The sequence below is a fragment of the Diaphorina citri genome, unplaced genomic scaffold, assembly GCF_000475195.1.
Source record: "Diaphorina citri unplaced genomic scaffold, Diaci psyllid genome assembly version 1.1 scaffold183, whole genome shotgun sequence".
Classification (NCBI taxonomy): Eukaryota; Metazoa; Arthropoda; class Insecta; order Hemiptera; family Psyllidae; genus Diaphorina; species Diaphorina citri.
Window position 1 is genome coordinate 199,185 of NW_007377620.1, and position 19,179 is coordinate 218,363.

A 19,179-nucleotide genomic window follows, 5' to 3' on the forward strand; every position below is an offset into this window, starting at 1 on the left:
TCCATGCCTATCTATCGGTCAGAAAATTTCCGCCCCGGCCGGGATTCAAACCCAGTACCTCCAGGTTGAGAGTCAGTGCTCTTGACCACTCAGCCACAGAGGCAGGCATACAATAATATGGAAACAACCCCAGTGAGAATATTAGAATGGAGCAGTTGCAAATGGGTAAAAATTATAAATAAATGGTCGATTCCTACGTAAAAAGTTGTGAAAAATCCAAATCTGAGGTCAACACTCCCAAAAAGTAACTTTCAAAGGTCGAAAATTCAATTAATTGCCGTTCTAATGAAAAAGTTCTAATGCGCAGAAACGCTTGCGCACAAACCAACGAAGCGGGCGGGAGTCATGAATTATGACGTCATCGCCTACGGGAGCGTATGCCGTGACGTCAAATCACGATTTACCGGTATTTTTTAAATCGATTTATCTCGGTATCTAGAAGTCGTAGAAGAAAAAGAAAAATTCCGTTGGTCCTCATTTGTCAATCAACAGAAATGTAAGCTTAGCGGGAACATAAATTAGTCCAGGAACATAGTAATTTGTAGTGACATTTTCAGTAATTTGTAATGACATTCATAGAAAAAGAAAAGAAAAAAAACACCACGCTCTTGGACTAAATACTTACAACTAAAAAATTCACAAGTACATTTTAATGTACACAATAAGGGATAAATCACAATTTTGTCTACAAGCTTATTTTTCGCGCGGTAGGTAGGTAACATATTTTTTAAAATTAGAAGTTAAAATTACTTGTCGTATATCAGTATTATTAATCAATGTTGCAATGCTGTACAGACATGACATGTATGTATCCTGTTTTATAGACATTATATGAAACTGGCTGGTGTAACTCAAGATTATAATTCCATTTTTACTTTCTATTACTACAGTATTATTTATCATTATTATTTCCTCGGACAATTTTTAGTTCCACATAAACAGTTATAGGACTAGGACTCCTAGGTAGGTATATTAGCTTTAAAATTTGAACCTGACTTCAAAAAAACATTTCTCGTCTTATCTACACACAAATCAGTCTTGAAGATTTTAGAAATTAAAATTCGTTTCAATCAAATTCTCATCTGCACAAAAACCTATCTTGAGGGTCCCTAAAATCGAAAATTTCTTACCTACAAATAAAACGCTCTTGAAATATGTTCAGAGCTCATTTCAAGGGGAAAATCAATAAATTTTGGCACTTAATTAGGATCACCAATATTGGATTCTTATCTACACAAAAATCTTGGTTTTACACAATTATCTACAAATGGGGAGGTCTAGGAGGGAAGGGCCATTTTCCGCACGTTTTCTATTGATGGCCTTTTTGTTGTTTGTTGTTTTCAAATGCTCGGAGTTGACTATTAGGCCTTCTTGTATAAATCTCTTAATCTATTTACATGAAAGGGTGTATGAAAGAAGCACCATTTTCGGTACTGTTTATTGAAAAACAGAGGGAAAAAACTTAGCAGTTATACAATAATGGTTAAACTCCTTGGAAGTATAAAAAGGACCCTTCTTCTACAGACTTTAGTAGTTTTGTATCAGAATGAATATTTATTGATTAAGCTCACTGACAAGAGTCAGTGTAAGAACACAACACTTGGTGGCTGATATATTTCCCCAAATTCTAGTTTTTTTTTTATCTGCGGGGGAGGATTGATGTATAAGTAATGGTTGCGTAAGAGCCAGTGAGCTTGATCAATAAAGATCCATTCGGATACAAAGCTGCTAAATAGACCTCCTGGAAATAGACCCAAATGTGTCACTTTAGATAGCACTCGGCTTGTCAATGATAACAACGCCGGCATAGCTCCTGCCAATAGACATGAAGGAATGCAACAGGGTCCAGGTTTCAGTCTTGGGGTTGTACACTTCCACGGAAGAGAGATTGGCGTGACCGTCGTCTCCGCCTACCACGTACAGGAGACCCTCTAGCGCGACCACACCTGAAATTAACACAAACATGATTATTATTAGACAGACAGTTAGTGGGAAAAGAAGATAAGATGCAAAAATCCCCCTACCAATCTCAAGAACGGTTTATCCGATTATGATGAAATTTAGGGAAAATTTTCAACAGGTGGAGGAAATCTTTTTCTTTTTTTTAGATGGGAGTTTCCCCGCTGTTTTTATTTCATGGCAATGAAACAACTGCTACATTAGTCTCTTGTGGTCTGTGTGGTAGCATGCCCAATGCCCATCCCGTAGTATGCCTCTCATCAGATGGGCGAAAAGGTCGCTATGCGCATTTACATTGCATAGCTACTCATTCTCCTCACGAGGCTGAGTGGGCCCCGCAACAGCCAGTCACGGAATCAATGATTTACATAAAAAATTTTGACCCCGCCGGGAATCGAACCCGGGTCTCAAGCGTGCAAGGCGAGCGCAGGGAAACATGTACTCACCAGCATTGCGGCGGCACAACGCCATATCCGGTACCCCGGACCAGGTTTGTGTCTCGGGGTCATACGCCTCGACACTCTTCCGCACCAGGGGGCCATCATGACCCCCCACAGCGTACAGGATATTATCCAGGACACCGACCCCTGCCCCACTACGCTTGTAGAGCATATCCTTCACTGGCTCCCAGGTGTTACGCTCAGGGGAGTACATTTCCACTGAGGACAGACATTGACGCGAGATACCGTCGTACCCTCCCACCTGAAAACAAAGGAGAGATTTAACACATGAGGTGAAAAAGGCCCTGAATGATGTTAGAATGTAATTCTGGGGCAGGTTAATAAAAACAAATATTGGGCGGGATATAATGCAGGCTAAAGTTTTTTCTTCTTCTTCTTCTTCTTCTTCTTCTTCTTCTTCTTCTTCTTCTTCTTCTTCTTCTTCTTCTTCTTCATGACTTTGACACATCACCCAAGTAAGCGCGACTGATCTATTGAAAAAGCTGTAATATTAGAGTGAAGTTAATAGGGCATTGGAAACATTTAACGTGTTATCGCCGCTGTCTTCTTACCGATTCAGTGAAGCAAGATAAATGTTGTCCAAACTCCGATGGTCGATAATTCGGCATTCCTTGATGACTTCTCCCGCTTGAAACTTGGCCTGGAACAGTTCTGGTTTACAGCCTCCGTGCCACTGACTGATGAATCCTCGAATATTGTCTTCTTCACAATGGAAATACACACCTGCGACAATCGTATAGAAAAATTACTACACTAACTATTTGTTGTTTTTCTAAGGACGAGGTTTTCAGTGAACTGGAGTATTCACTGGTTCCCTCTATCAAATCACTGGGAGCCCACCTCTGTGGCCGAGTGGTCAAAAGCAGACTCTCAACCTGGAGGTGCTGGGTTCGAATCCCGGCCATGGCGGAAATTTTCTAACCAGACACCACCTGCCTCGGTGGTGTAGTGGTCAAGGCGCTCGCCTGGTAAACAGGAGGGCGTGGGTTCAATCCCAATCGAGGTATGGAATTTTATCCTCAATATAATTTGAGAATTTGACCACAATAATAGTAGTAGCCTACTGCTGGAGTAAAGGGACTTTTCAGTCCTATGCGAGCAGTATAAATAAGCACTATTATTATTAATGGTGGCAAGCCGCCTGGCTGTCACAATTTAATGTGCCTTTACTACAGTAGGAAGGGGAAAGCACTATTTCCATTCTTGGATAGGCGTGGATGTAAAAGAATGTGCCTTGAAGTAATGCGAAAGCGGTACCGAGGTACAATTTTTTTTTACCTTTGGGGGAAAAAAGGAAAAATGCCTTCATACCTGACGGTTCTACCCGCGTTATCTTTCCATTCTGCACAAAACACCCCACACTGAACTCAGGCCGACCAGTCTGTCTCTCCAGCAGCGCCTCATTACAGCTCAAATACACATGGAAGTGACGGGGACAAACGTACAGGACCGAACAATCCAAATCCACCCTCTTGTTGGTCAAATATTTAGCGTTGTACGCTGTGGACATTGCTTCTGGGGAGATGAAGGCTTTGAATTGGGTGTTCTTCAGCTTGGCCTTCCAACCGTGGGGTAGTTGCTGGGGGGGGGAGAAACAAATTGAAACAGTTGGGTGAGCGCTCAAATTTTTCACACTCTTGACCCTAAACTTGGCAGAGATTTTTTTCATCTTTCTTTTTACGTAATTCTTCATGTGAGTCTGGAGTAATTTGTGTGAACATCACGAGGTTCAAACTTACACGGAGTTGTTCCTCAGAAAGTCCACTAGAGGTTCCTTTTTGTTATTTCTAAAAATATCGACGCGGTTCGTCTACAGATGCCATTAAAGCGATAAAAGTGTCGCAATTTGTATGTATCCAAATGGATACAATGCCAAAATAAGGGTAAACAATCCCACAATGTTTTACAAGCTCATTAACTATTCTACTTACTTACTTTACTTTCTGTGTCCGCTTTGACCAATGACCGTGTCAGATACTCCTCTTCCAATACTCTGCAACTTGGATCACTGCATCATTTGCTACTTGTTACATTGAATAAATAAAACTACTAAGTATGTACTATTACTCATTTACTTGCAAGATTTCTCTAAAATGATATTTATTTTTTTTTATGTGTGTGTTAAGAAGTTCCGCAAGAGAAAGTACAAAAGTGTTATAAAAGCGTTAGTGCCTTTCATCTATTTTGTTCACCATAAGTAGTAATTACCACTAGATTTTTATGAATTTACTTGAACTCAAACCAAATTTCACGTCCAAAGTTTATTGAGCTAACCTCTACGCCATTGAGTTTTGTCTCTTACCTGACAAATGTTTGCTATGACTTTCATCCCAGGAACAAGATTAAGCAGGGATACTTGACTTGGACTTAATCTATTGGCTGATCTGATCAATTCCTCGTCCAAAGTTACTTCTAGAATGCTCATACTGGCAGCCACCTTGATTTTGGAGATCATACAAGTCACTATTTGACCCAAGACTGAAATAAAAAGGGATAGGATTAAGGTCTTTACTTAGCATTGATTGAGTGAATTAACACAGCATCTTTAAGCACACTCCAGGTTTACCTTGCCCTTGACATTGAAGAACCACTCTACTGATGAAAATTTGTAATGATGGGAAAAGCCCACTGAGCTTAGCCACAACAATTCTGAGGTTGATACCCAATGAAACACCTCTGAGGTTGGTATCCAATGAATTACAAGTAATTACTTAAAAAATTAATTTCTGATACTCACACAAAGGTTTACTAACACTGTCGTATTTGATAAAGGCTCTTGTATTTTTCACTCCAACATCAAGCAGATATCCATGGTCCTCCTTAGAATGTACACATGCTGGCAATACAAGGCCTGTTTCTAGTGTTGTGTTAATGTACATCTCGTTCACATGATGAGGGTTCAGCGAGGCTTTGATCTGTTTTTGACCCAAATTATTTGTTACACATTCCAGGATTTTGGCAACTACAAGATCACCAATGGAAAACAGATTTGAGAGTTCTGGAATTTCCTGTTGATAAAGAAATAGTTTCAGGATAGTGGGGATTTTTTTTTTTTTTTTTTTTTTTGCATTTAGCAAAAAGTGAAATTCAGTGTTTTGAGTAGGAAGTGCAAATTTTTGTTATGGTGTTTCTGACAAACATAAGATGTGTGATGGGTGATTTGATGGGCCAAAGAACAGGTGTTTAATTTGAACCAACCTGACTTAAGTTCAACTAAACATAGAGACTTGGACCCCATAGTCTCTCTGACAAGTAGATCTGAGTGCACAACAGAGCACCAGGCTAAGTTCCAGTATGCAAACTTGTGTATCTTTACACAAACAAATTCAAACCCTTCTTTCAAACTTACTTCTATTGTTCCATTGGAATATTTCTCCAAAAGATCAGAATAGACATCAGATATTTCTGTGATATGCACTGAGGCACTCAGGAAATTGGGCAGCTCTATTATCAGTCCCCAATCAGTAATCTCTTTGACACAGCCAAGAATTCTGCCATCCAAGTTTTCCTGAAAATAAAACAGAAGGAAAGTTGTGTCATTTCTATGCATATGTAAAAGATTAGTCAATCTTCATCACAATGTTTTCAAGCCAAAGCTTAATCAAACCTAAGAGGCAATCAATTCTAATTTGAAATGAGGGTACCTACTACCTACTAACATTTCACAGGAAAACATACCAAAAGGTGTGAGTTTGCTGACACAACCAGACCTCCAGTAAAATTCCCCTTCAACTAGTGATGGGTCGTGGGTAAATACCCACTGGGTGGGTAAATAAAAATTGGGTATTTACCCGGGTATTTATCCACCCCCCGGATTCTAAAAGAAGATGGGACCTTTGGAGATTTGAGCGGCACGTGGCTCGCAGATTTAAGGTCTTTTATTTAAGTGTACAGTGACCTACCACGCTGTACGATCCTTAACACGCGTGTTACTCACCGCATAGAGACAGCCGTTCAACACGCCCACTCCCACACTGCTCCGTCGCGTGGACATGGGGGCTATCATGTTCCACTTCTCCGTACTTGGATCATACACTTCCGCGGAATTGAGACCGGAGGACCCGTCAAATCCCCCCACAGCATAGATGAGACTGTTCAGTACTGCCACTCCCAATGTGGACCTCCTGGCTTCCATGGGAGGGGCCGAACTCCATTCGTTGGTCGATGGGTCGTATACCTGATGGGAGGGAGACCGATTATTACTATTTATATACTATTTATTTAGACTCTGTTTTGGGTGAAATTCAGGGTACACAAACACAAGAAATTACAAACAAAGGGCGAGATTATTGCCTCGGGCAATCTCTACCATTCAACCTCAGTGCACAGTTAGTGGTCAAGTGTTCGCCTGGTGATCTGGAGATCGAGGGTTCAATTTCCAACCAAGGCATTATTTGACAATTTATCCTTTGATGTGTTGAATATGATTACTAATATCCTCAATAAAAAAAAAAAAAAAAAAAAAAAAAAAAAAAAATTGTACTTGGCCACTAAACTCATTGGATTAACCCTGTTTGGTTGATTTTGGATTTTTGGGTAAAAAAAAATTGTACCTTGGAACCGCTTTCGCATTACTTCAAAGCACATTCTTTTACATCTGGTTATAAAATTTCCACCCTGGCCGGAATTTGAACCCAGCACCTCCGGGTTGAGAGTCAGTGCTCTTGAACACTCGGCCACAGAGGTAAAGGGGATTCAGGTAAAAAGTTCCATTCGATTGTTCACTCACCTCAACAGTTCGCACACGGAGGGACCCATTGAACCCGCCCACAGCGTACACCTTCTCATGCAGAAACACCAGGCCCGCCCTACACCGTCTGGTGGGCATCTCAGCCACACTCTGCCAGCGTTCTGTCTTGAAGTCATAGCACTCGACGGAGCGGATAGCTTTGGGCGCCTGACCTCCTACTACTAGCATTACTTTGGGTACGCGTAGCGGCTGTCGGGGCTTGGTACGGGGCGTGCGGACCAGGGTTAATTTGTTCACCTGAAAAGAGGAGAAAATGAACTTTTTTTTACTTCAATACAATAATATTACTAGATATTCCCATAAGTACTGATGTACTTTTAAAAGAATTTGAAATTTTCACTGCATATTTAAAGTCGCCTTTGACTATCGTGGGTATAAAAAATAGCATGAAATTCTACGCTATGTAAAACGGCGGAGTAATCACTTCGTTTTTCTGACCCTTTCTAAAATAAAGTAACTTCCGAGTGTGTCCTAAAACTTGAATTCTGTCAAAAGTGCCCGGGAATTTCGGCTCATATTTCAGTCATGTAGTAACAACTAACCGGTAGAGTTGTTATTTCCCATAGAACGAATACGAAACACGCGATTGTTGTCCAAGAAACTTTTGGAGCAGAGGTCTCCATCTTTCAGAAAAACTTGCGCTTTTTTTCAAAGATCAGAATGACACCTCATTGTAAGTAACATGATAACAAAGAAACTGTATTTACAATTTGTTTCATTCCTTACCTCTCCCTTCTTGACAAGAATATGATATTTGAGCGCCTCTATCAGGTAGTCTTTACATCGGATATCGTTCTTGAACACTGTCTCCTCTTCAACACGTTGGATGAGATAGTCCTCTGAGAGGAGCGGAAGTCGCACATACTCCATCAATTCTGCCACATGCTTCTGTCGGGACTCTAGGTCGTAGTTCACCCACGCGATCACACATTCGAATACCTGTATGGGATAGTAAAAAAATTGGTAATTATTCAGAAGCCACAACAATTAAAAAAAAAGCTCCTTTTTGTGTTTAACCTAACCATATGATAACACTGGTCACTGCTCAAATTGTGAAAGCTACTTTTTGTGTACAACCTAACCATATGATAACACTCACTGCTCAAATCAAGGACCGGTGAATCGGTGAATGTGAATAAAGGAACAGGATAGGGAACAATGGTTTCTTTATCTCAAAAAAAAAAAAAAAAAAAAAAAAAAAAAAATTTATAAAAAAAACCACCTTTTCCCCTGTGGACACCCAAAGCTTATCACTTGTTATGAAAGATATTACTAAAAAAACTCACCTTTTCCTCGTTGGACACCATAAGCTTATCACTTGATATGAGACCCAACACTTGTTCATGAGACAACGACAGGAACTCCTCGCACTCCACTATCTCGGCAAAGTGAAGCTCAATGTAGTTCTCTGCTGTCGAGAGCAAATCGAGACAGCTGTGGAGATCAGCAAAGGCCCGGATACCCAGACAGTTGGTGGGATGAAGTTGGCACTGGAGGAAATCACAGCAAGCATCACGAACATCAGTGAGCTGGAGAAGATTGGCAGCTGGCAACAACATCTGAAGAAAGAGACAAGGGAAATAAGATACTTTTTTTTTTTTTTTTTTTTCTTCTTTTACTCATTTTCTATTCAATTCATTGAACTTTGATCATTCTTTGCTCACACATGCATAATATGGTTATATACAGGTACATTGTTGTGTTCTACAATTTACAAGATGCTTGTACATATTGTCTGATAATTTTCTTATCTCTAATATTAATTTCTTTTCTCAAGTTTTTACTTCTATACTTGCCAAGCTTTTGTCAGCACTATTTGTTTTCCTTTTTAAATGCATATTTCTCTATTTTATAAGTTACAGCAAAATTATTTTTTGACGATTTTTCAGATCAGCCAAAATGGCAGAATTAGCATCTTTGCTGACCACTGAAATCCCCGAGGGTAGAACCAGTCTGTTGGACAGCCATAGTAATCTAGAGAAAGTTGCCGAGTACTGTGAAGGAAATTACTTTCAGGTAATTTTTTCAGTTTCATTACATGTTTCTAGTCTCATGTCACACAATCAAAGCAAAAGCCAATAGGTATTTATTTTGTTGACATTTGTGCACCTCCAAACACATTTCATTTTCAGTTTTATTTCAAATCTGTTTTAATCTCTTCTATTCATTTCAGGCTGACAACAAACGCATGGCATTGGAAGAGACAAAGAACTACACCACTCAATCATTGGCAAGTGTTGCCTATCAAATAAACACTCTGGCTTACAATTTCCTTCAGCTGTTGGACTTACAGACTGCTCAGCTTGAAGAAATGGAAAGTCAAATGAATCATATTGGACAGGTATGTATTTTATTTTTAAGTAGGTACTTGTGCAACTTTCTTGTGTCTACTTTTTATGGGTTGGTCATTCATGACTAAGTAAAAAATCAACTACAGGTATGAGTACTCTTAATAAGTACCTACCTACCTGTGTAACTAGTTTGCTGTTGGTCTGTCTGGTTTTTAGGGAAAGAATTTATTATCTCAAAGATTCCAATACCTTCTATTTTATCAAATTCTTATTTTTTTTTTTTTTTTTTTTTTTTTTTTTTAAAAATTTCATCTATTCTACTTTTTTTAAGAGGTTTGATGGAGGGAAATGTAACTGCTAAGGTCTTATTGTCCCAAAATCAAAGAGAGAAGAAAGACAGGATAGGAGAAAGCCAGCCATTCCAAGAACAAACATTATCCATTCAGTATAAAATCCACCACCCCAGCCAAATTTTATTCAAGCTCTAAAAAAAAAACCCCTGATTATCTGTTAATTTTATTGAGCACTATCTTACATAGAAAAGGCAAGCATTCCCCAAGTACATGTACCTACCCAAACAGTTTCTTTAAGCATATACCTGGACATTTTCTTCAGTCACATAAATCTCACAGGAATACACATAGTCAATGAGCAGTTTAAGAGCATTTGGATCAACACCTTTGAGAACAATTCGCTCCTGTTTGCTCTCTTCAAAACTGATGAACATTGCGTGGAAATAAGGACTGCATGCTGCCAGCACCATTTTGTGTGCAGCAACCTCAACACCATCAGCTATCAGCTTCACATCACAGAGTAGGTTTTGTCTGTGCATATCAGAAAAATACAAATCAAATTGATTAATAACATAACTATTGTTTTCTCCACCTAAGTAAGAAAAGAAAAGAAAAAAATCTCAGAAAAGATAGTCAGCCATCTATCTATGTTTAGGTAGAAAGAATATTATTAGGTATCAGGAACATATATAATGGCTAGAGAAAAAGTTTGAAGCACATTTGTAAAAGTATGTAGCATCATGAAATAATTCCCAAGGCAGTTTTTTCCCCCCTTTTCATTTATGTACCAATTTATTTAAGCTCATCTTGTCTTGAACTTACTTTCTCATGATGTTCATTGTTTCAAAAGCCTTGCTGGTGTGATGAACATTTCTGTAGGGTGGTTTTTCTCGAGTGCCGTTATTTTGAACTTGTTTCTGGGAACTTTCATCCAGGGAATTCTGACTAGCATATCTCAACAGCAAACAACTAGAAATGAGAAACAATCAGTTGATAAAAACATTTGATGACAAACAAGCTCCTGCCTCCTCAGTCCTCACATTAAGCTTACTTACTTACTTTCCGTGACCAGAAAGCTCACCCTGTACGAACGGGGCCAAGAAAAGAGAGCAACACTTGATTAGCCAGATGATCATCCACTTGAATACCAACCAAACACAGGTACTATTGCTTGATTTTAATGATCCAATTTTTTTGAAAATCCATCTGGATTTTTTTTTTTTTTTCTATGGGACTCAATACTCTTTCAAATCCTCTAGAAAATATTTGAACCTAGGTGACCTAGAAATATTGTGACCCTAGTGCAATAAAAACCATGTACGTACCTACTCATTACAATCAAGATACAAACAATCCCTCCAAAAGATTCACCCACAACAGGTATCTCTACCAAACCAGTTTTACTCTGACCCACTCAACTAACCTACTTTTAGATGGCTCACTTATGCAGTTAGGTATAACTAAATTGTTTACATAGGACCGACAACTGAAAATACAGTTGTGGATGATGGTATGATGAAAGGATCTGTAATAATCTACGACATAGATCCTACAAAAATATAATCTTTCACAGTTTTCTGAATCTCATGTCATCTAATGTTCTTAGGTCCAAAGTTCACTGACAAGTTCCTGGGAGAATTTTCTTACCTTCTTCCTTCAATGCCTTCTGCAGCTGATTCCATTGTAGTGAAAGTTGAGCTTCAATAATAAAGGAATTCACTTTGCATTTTCATAGAGAAAAACTTTACCTGAAGAAAACACAAGTTGAAAAAAAAAATGAAAATTTGAATATTTGATTAAAGGAAAAAATAAATGGGTAGTTAAGTAAACGCGTATTTTATTTTGTGGCAATGTTGGAAAAAAGTGAAAATTTTTCCATTTCGTCCATTTTTTGTATTTTATTATTCACTTCCCGGGAGATTGGTGTTCTCACAGCAAACAAAACCACCAACCGCCAGTACAAGATCATTGCTCCAGCCAACCCTGAGAAACCTATCAAGTATGTTCGGAAACCCATTGATTTGAATGCACTTGATGATATTGGACATGGCGTACGCAATGCTCCAAGGAACAAACAAAGGTAAGAAGTGGGGGAGGGTAAATAAAAGAGCCCTAGGGACCCTTTTATGGATGGAACTTGGGACTTCGGGATGCAAAAAAAAAAAAAAAAAAAATGTATTTCTTTACATCATGAAAGCTTGCGTTAAAATGGCTGAGAAAAGTGACAGATGATCACAAGTCATAAAACTTGAAATGTGTTACAATTTTTCCTCAATTTCATTTGACTTCTAATTTCTTTTATTTCCTCTTTTCCTAGGACCCCAAGTCAGAGTAACATCTGTGTAGTGCCAGGACCTCCAGCCCCAACTACTAAACCTCCCACACCTCCTAGTGTCATAAGAAGTACTGGTACTCTGAAAAATAGTCGGGAATATAGGACCCCCCCTGCTGTAGCACCACCACAGGTTAGTAAAACAATCCTAACTATAGGATCTTCTTGTTATAGCACCCCCTTTATTCCTTCCTCATAAGATCAAAGTTTATAACTACCAAGTCTCAACACCAAAGTGAAAAAAAAATCACATCCACTACTTTAAAAAATACAATAGCTGTTTTTTTATGTGACTTTTTTTTAGTCATAATACGAAATTTCCCTTTATACTAGTTTGGACGTAATGGCGCTACCATACACGCTGCCAGTCCAAACTAGTCCAAAGAGAAATTGTGTATGATGACTGAAAAAAGGTACATAATAAAGTACAGCTTTGTCTACCTAATCTAGTCGAGGATAGAATATACCTCATGCTACTCTGCTGAGATAGGAATGAAAAGTCACTTTTTCCCTGCAGTCCAACTGTTTGCTACTGTATTAAATTGTTCCTTTTTACAGTAGCAGAAAGAACTCAATTTCCCTTTCTAAAGAAAAATTGTAGCCAAAACCTAATGTCAGCCACCCTAGGCTGATGAAAAACGCCAACTCCGTCTGTACACGGGGAAAGGCAAAGAAAAAGAAAGAATTGTCTGTTTACTCATAAACTTCTCTCTCTCCTTCAGGTGCCCAGTCACTATGCTCCCAACTATCCCATCGGGCACCCAAAACGTGAGAGGGGCCCTGGATATGGCACCCTTCCCCAAGTGGGCATGGTACACCCCCTTCCTCCCCCGCCTCCTGAGAATATGCCTCCCCACCCTCAGCAACGTAAGATTTTAAGATTTATTTTATATTATTTAATATTATTATTTTTTCTTTTATTTATTATTACCTATTATTATTTTTTTTTCTTTTTTAAGAGGTTTAATAGAGGGAACTGTAACTGCTAAGGTCTTATCGTCCCGAAATCGAAGAGAGAAGGAAGACAGGATAGAAGAAAGTCACCTCTTTTATTTTCATCTTTGAGAATGCGCTATGTTCACAATCATCGTGACCGCGTCGTGTAATGTAAACGCGTCTTACAGAAGAGGGGAGGAGAAAGTTAAAAAAGTTGCTGAGGTCGTGGCTCGTTTCTCACACATTCTCATTTGAGATTTTAAGTGATTTGAGGAAAAATGGGAAATGGGAGGTGTTTTTGATTTTATATTAGTTTGAAGTGTGAACCTTTGAACTCTTATGTCTTTTAACTCTTATGTCAATTAATCCCATCTTTTTAGCTTTGAATTCTATATTTTCAATTCAAAGTTATCTGGACACAAGGATTCTTACAAATCTTCCATCACTTTATAACACTCACTAGGAGGGTAAGTACTAGTAAGTAGATATTGATGGACATTCCATCACCCGCATAATTAAGCAATAGACATCCTTAAAATGATTGGAAATATTCACACCAGTGTTGGTTTGAAAGCTAGACCCTTGGTCACACAGAAATCCAAACACCTATGTAACACTACCTAAATCCTTAAAAACACCCAAGACTATTTTTGGTCTGCTGGGATAGGAGGCCTTTTTAGTCTTGTTCAAGCAGGATAAAAGACATTTTCGGTAATTATGCATAAGACACGTCAATGGCAAATTTACTGAAAATTTCTATATAAGAGGAAAAACTTACTTTAAGAGTGTGCTAAAGAAAGTCAGCTGTTCCGAGAACAAACATTATTAAAATCCGCCCTGGGCGGGAATCGAACCCGCGGCCTAGCGGTTACAAGGCAGACGCTCTACCAACTAAGCTAACTAGGCTGGCTTAGATTTTCTTGAAACGTTGTCGGGCTATTAACTAATTTCTATCCCCTTTTACCATAAAAAAGGGGATAAAACAGTTGTCATGTGTTGTTGATTTATCTAATTTCTATTCCCATCTTCCCCCCCTTTGCAGAAGACCCCCGCAGTCACTATGGACAGTTCAGTCTGGCTCAGCAGCAACAACAACAAGCCCAGCTCGCTCACCATCTTCAACAGCAACAAATGATGTCAGCCAACATGGGCAACAACCCACAAATGGGCAACTCACACATGGCCAACAACCCTCAACCTCCCAACGCTCACCCACCGCCTTCCCAATATCAAGCGGGCATGATGTCCCAGCAACCCCCACCCCCTCCCTCTATGCAACAGAGATCTTCCTCCCCTCCTCTCCCCCCTCCGCCTACCTCAGCGGGGCAGATGGACGACCATGTGAACTTTGGACAACCACAGGCAGTACGCAACGGCGGGATTGTACCCCGGGACCAAGACCTGCCTGGGTGGGTCCCGAAGAATTATATCGAGAAAGGTAAGTTTTTCGGCGGGAGGAACTTTTTGTTAGGTCTTGGTAGGTTGGATTTCCAGGATTGACAAAAAGTTACACTCGCTTTTTGACACCGATAATTTTTGAAGTAGACGGTTGTATTTTTATTTTACTTGTTTATTAGTGCAAGTGCAGATACGAGTTTTCGTCAAATAACGTTCGAGAGTTCAATTATGGTCTTGGCCTTTAATTTCAGTAGTTTTCTTCCTAGCCTTTTCCTATTTAAATAGGGTCGGCGTTTTTTTGTCAGTCTCTTCCAGGCAGCCCTATTGTATACCTCATGTCCTGATGAATTTTTCTCACCCAGATCTTGATTCACACAATCTTTCTAACTTTTCTTCGGTCTACCTAACCCTTTTCTCCCTCTCACTTCCATTCTCTCAACTCTTTTCCCTTTCAACATCTCTTCTTTCAACATGACCATAACCACTGCAGTCTCCTCTCCTGGATCTTCCTCGACACTTCCATTACTTTTCTCCTATTCTTTATGACTTCATTCCTGATTCTGCCCTACCCCCCTACCTCGTAAGTCCACAATTCCACCTCAACATTCTCATTTCTGCGACTTCCAAACTCTTCTCATGTACCTTCTTTATCGCCCACGTTTCTGCCCTATACATCATTGCCGGTCTCACCAGTGATTTGTACACTTTTTAGTAGTAGCTAACGAATTTTCTCCTGTTTGTTTTCTGCCTTCAGTGATCGCTATCTACGACTATTACGCGGACAAGGAAGATGAGCTCAGCTTCCAGGAGAGTGCTGTCATCTATGTCCTCAAGAAGAATGATGATGGCTGGTGGGAAGGAGTCATGGATGGAATCACAGGACTGTTTCCAGGAAACTATGTCGAGCCTTGTGTCTAAGGTGACAAGAATGGGGTGCAATAGTCCTACACACTGGACTCCGCACACGGGAATTTCGTCAGGAAAGATCCCCCCATTTCAATGATAGAGATTATTATTATTCCACCAAAATCCTCTGATCTTTCCCACTTAGGTCGAGTTTTATCACCGTGGATTGTCTCAGGATTGAGTACAGTCCGAGGTTGACCTGGTTATTAAGTAAACCCCAGCCAGCAAAAGTGATTTCCAGTCGATGTCGATCGCCAAAGATTGCTTTAGACGCGATGCACACTAGTGAAACGCGTTTCACGAAATCCGTACGTAAGTTTAACACAGGGTAGTGCACACTGGTGAAACCGAATTTCATGAAACTCGATGTGCATTGGCTTATGAAACGAGTTTCACGAAACGCGTTTCTCCAGTGTGCACTGCGCCTTTATGAAATTCCTCAAACGCCTTTATGAAATTCGTCAAAACAAGACATTTCCAATATAAAGTAGCCAGTGTTATACGATTTATTTTATTATATTTTTTATGTGAGGAGCAGCGAGCAGCCCTTGAATGGCATGTATCAATTCTATTCTAAAACCCTAGGAATTCGAAATGGTTTTAGGGTTGTTTTAGAGGTTTATGTATAGGACTATTACATGGGTCTTTGTTTCATTTGTACATTCTTATCGCTATTATTTATTTGCTATTGAAATATTTATTCTATTTATTTATCTCGGAAGTATTTCCCTTCCTTTGTCACATTTTCATGTTAGAAGTATTTTTTACTGTACGTATATACCTATTATGATGTATTATTTTCAATTTTAAAGTAAATCTAGTTAGGATTAATATATTGGTTTATTTTTTATTCTAAATAATCTAAATATACATAGAGATTATACATTATTAGATTTGGAAACCCATTTGTCTCTTCCGTGTACGTTTTTACCACTCATCAAAGGATATTATCGAGGTAGGACCTTTACTGTTAAAACTCATTCATTTCTATAAATAAATGTCTAAAAAAGGATGTAGTCACCTCTGCCTCAAAAAAGGGTAACGACAAATGCCTAGCCCATTGGAATGAGGAAAGGAAGAAGAAGACCACTATACTTTTCTTTAATTAAAGGTTTTGTAAGCTTCTTATACGAAAATTTTATCTATCCTTTCCCATTGCGTGGGCTCTGTTGATTTTCAAATAATGACATGAGAAAGAACGAATAACAAGATCCTGAATTATGCAAATTGGACTGATTTAAATCATGTCCAAACCTACCTACCTATCCCTAGAATAATTGGTGTTTGTTCACAATATTAATTATAGCGTCTAATATTGAGGAACTCTAATTATAGGTCCTTACTCCTTACCTACTTGTAAGAGGTGTGACGGGCCAAAAATCTGATCATTCCCATAAACATCGAACTTTTTTGGCAATTTTTATATGCGGGTCCTCTAACCTTGAAGTTGGTTTTGAATGTCAAAGCTTCTCCATCCGCATTCCAAATTTGTTATTACATGCATTACTTTTAGAAAGGTCAAGAAACTCTATTTAGTTCATCATCTACCAGAAAAAAGAGTTGAAAATGAAATTAATGATTTCGTGTAATTTACCTAAGATTGTGTGATGTAACTAATAAATCACATGATCACAAATCTCCCGTTAAGGTGTCAGATCGTGTAAAATGATGTGCTAAGTGATTTAATAATTACCTACACATTCACAAGTTCGTTTAGTGACATAGGAAGAACTTTTAACTGTAAGGAAGGCAACAAGAAAAGTTTTTCAAACAATGATTCTCGAACAAATAAAAAATAGGTATATGTATATACTTGCAACTTTTACAGAAAACTTCATTTCAGTCTCGGGGGTTGATTACAAACTTGGCATTTGGAGCTCACAGAATAAGTGGAATTCTAATTAGTAATAAAACCTCGATGCCAAATAAAGTCGTTAAAACGTTTATTACAGACGTCTCAAAATGGTTCTGTTGTTAAAAGTCAAGTTGAAAATAAAATCGCCTCCATGATTGGTTTGTCATTTAACTTATGCAGATCTATAACTTATGTATGCGTCCCATAACATATACATACATATTAGGTAAAGTACCTATGCGTCCCATATCTCAAAATGCCATAAATCTGCCGTATTATTCAACTTTTGTATGTATCCTCTAATTCTAATTCCATAATGTAGGTAGTTAGGTAGGTATGTACATAATTAGGAGGATATGTAATATACAGGGTGTTTATAAAGTCTTTACCAGGGGTGGGTTTCTGTAGAATCGCTTAAAATAAGTATCAGAAAACGCCGAAACACCTAGGGAGGTATCTCATAATTTTTCGGGGGATCAGTTTTAGCACTTAATTAAGCTAGGATACCTATTATCAAAATGGTCTGAAGAGGCTCTCTGATTCACTACAGACTCTTCTTTTTCATCCCATTTCCCCGTGTTCAGACGGGGTCGGATTTTTTCGTCGGCCTCTCAATCAGCCCTGGTGAAATGGCTTTGGACTGACATTTGGTTTTGGCTACAAAACCATTCACCATTATTTGTTTTGTAGTCCGGATTTCTAGCTGGGCTACCCACCCACGCCACGTGAGGATATCCATCATATGAGTCACCTTGACTTATCCGTAAGTTTCCTAGCACAGGTCAAGGGATCCCATAATCCATAACATGATAAGCCTTGATCATTGATGAGCCTACCAAATCGAACATTTAATTGATCAAGACCAATTATATTTTCTGACAATGAAATTGGATTCTTACTTTTGTACGAGTAGATGCTACGGGTATAGATACATAATAAATTTATTATCTAGTTATTCTAGTTCTTATTCAGGTACGTTGTAAGTAAAATTAGGTACCTCCTTGTCTAATTAAGAAGAAAAGTAGAATCCATGATCTGGTATTCTAGTAAATCAACAATCATTGAGATTCTCTCAATAAAAAGTACTCTCCTACGTTCAAGAAGGTAAAATTAGGCAATTAAGAAGAAAGGTAGGTATCATTACATTGTAGGTACCTATACCTATTTATTCTTCGAACGATTATTGCTGCATTGCCTACTTGCTTTTCTCATAACACAACCAAGGTCGTGCTTTTTTCAAAGTTGGTTGCATCAAACTTTAAACTTGAACAAGAAAGCGGATTGCTTCATTTCTAAACGGATTTGCCAATCCGAATCACGTTAGGGCCTTGGGGTTTGCCTAAAAGTTGACGAGAGGACCATCCGATTCGACCTTCACCGATATTTCATTCATTGTGCTGATTGGTTGTATTGAGAGGTGCTCCTATAATGCTATGGTGGTACAGGTACGCCACTTTGGTAACGGCATCATGATGAATGAAAACATGGCTATGGTAGTGGCGGTTTTTGAGGGGCGGATGAATCTTCTTTTTAATCGCCTTCTCCCGTGTTCAGATTAAACTTCTTCGCTTTCTGTCTTGTTCAGACGGGGTCGGCTTTTTTCGTCAGCCCTAGGGTGATCGCTTTGGTCTGACATTTGGTTTTGGCCGGTCGCGGTTTGATTCTCGGCAGTGGTAAACTTCATTCTAAACAGGTATAACATTCGTTCTCGGAAAGACTTGGTTTCTTCTGCCCTCTACCCTGTCCTTCTTCTCTCTTCGATCTCCATTCTTAAAGTGTGTCCACATATGGTCGATCGACCTTCGAACGACATCGATCGATGTCAATCGACGAGGAGAATCTTTGTTGTCGAGGCAGTGTGGACGGTTCAGTCGATGTCGATTTGTCGATCGACGGCCGGTCGAGTATGTAAACACACCTTTACAGCTCCCTCTATCAAACTTATTATTATTATTATTATTTCAGTTGTGAGGCCCAGTTAACGCCAGTTCCGGCCTT

At 39.0% G+C, this 19,179-nt stretch overlaps 2 protein-coding genes across 2 annotated transcripts; one reads left to right on the forward strand and one right to left on the reverse strand.

Annotated features, from left to right (window-relative positions):
* Positions 1 to 700: 700 nt before the first annotated feature.
* On the reverse strand, positions 701 to 11,577 carry LOC103505587 (ring canal kelch homolog). The gene is made up of 9 exons (XM_008469930.3): positions 11,402 to 11,577; positions 10,577 to 10,723; positions 10,060 to 10,285; positions 8,457 to 8,729; positions 7,897 to 8,109; positions 7,150 to 7,407; positions 6,358 to 6,597; positions 2,406 to 2,661; positions 701 to 1,946 (listed from the first exon to the last, which is right to left on the reverse strand). Exons 1-9 carry the CDS (start codon positions 11,434 to 11,436, stop codon positions 1,768 to 1,770), a joined length of 1,827 nt encoding a protein of 608 aa, XP_008468152.1. The 5' UTR covers positions 11,437 to 11,577; the 3' UTR covers positions 701 to 1,767.
* Positions 9,030 to 16,227, forward strand: LOC103505586 (abl interactor 2). The gene is made up of 8 exons (XM_008469929.3): positions 9,030 to 9,186; positions 9,344 to 9,511; positions 11,467 to 11,500; positions 11,663 to 11,834; positions 12,072 to 12,219; positions 12,809 to 12,953; positions 14,065 to 14,460; positions 15,175 to 16,227. Exons 1-8 carry the CDS (start codon positions 9,070 to 9,072, stop codon positions 15,336 to 15,338), a joined length of 1,344 nt encoding a protein of 447 aa, XP_008468151.1. The 5' UTR covers positions 9,030 to 9,069; the 3' UTR covers positions 15,339 to 16,227.
* Positions 16,228 to 19,179: the final 2,952 nt, after the last annotated feature.

Coding starts and splice junctions, on each gene's coding strand:
- LOC103505586 (XM_008469929.3), top strand. CDS start 9,070: ATGGCAGAATTAGCATCTTTGCTGACCACTGAAATCCCCGAGGGTAGA. Junction 12,954..14,064: donor GCCTCCCCACCCTCAGCAAC/GTAAGATTTTAA, acceptor CCCCCTTTGCAG/AAGACCCCCGCAGTCACTAT. Junction 14,461..15,174: donor GAAGAATTATATCGAGAAAG/GTAAGTTTTTCG, acceptor TTCTGCCTTCAG/TGATCGCTATCTACGACTAT.
- LOC103505587 (XM_008469930.3), bottom strand. CDS start 11,436: ATGGAATCAGCTGCAGAAGGCATTGAAGGAAGAAG. Junction 8,730..10,059: donor TGACTGAAGAAAATGTCCAG/GTATATGCTTAA, acceptor CTCTTTCTTCAG/ATGTTGTTGCCAGCTGCCAA. Junction 8,110..8,456: donor TGGTGTCCAACGAGGAAAAG/GTGAGTTTTTTT, acceptor TATCCCATACAG/GTATTCGAATGTGTGATCGC.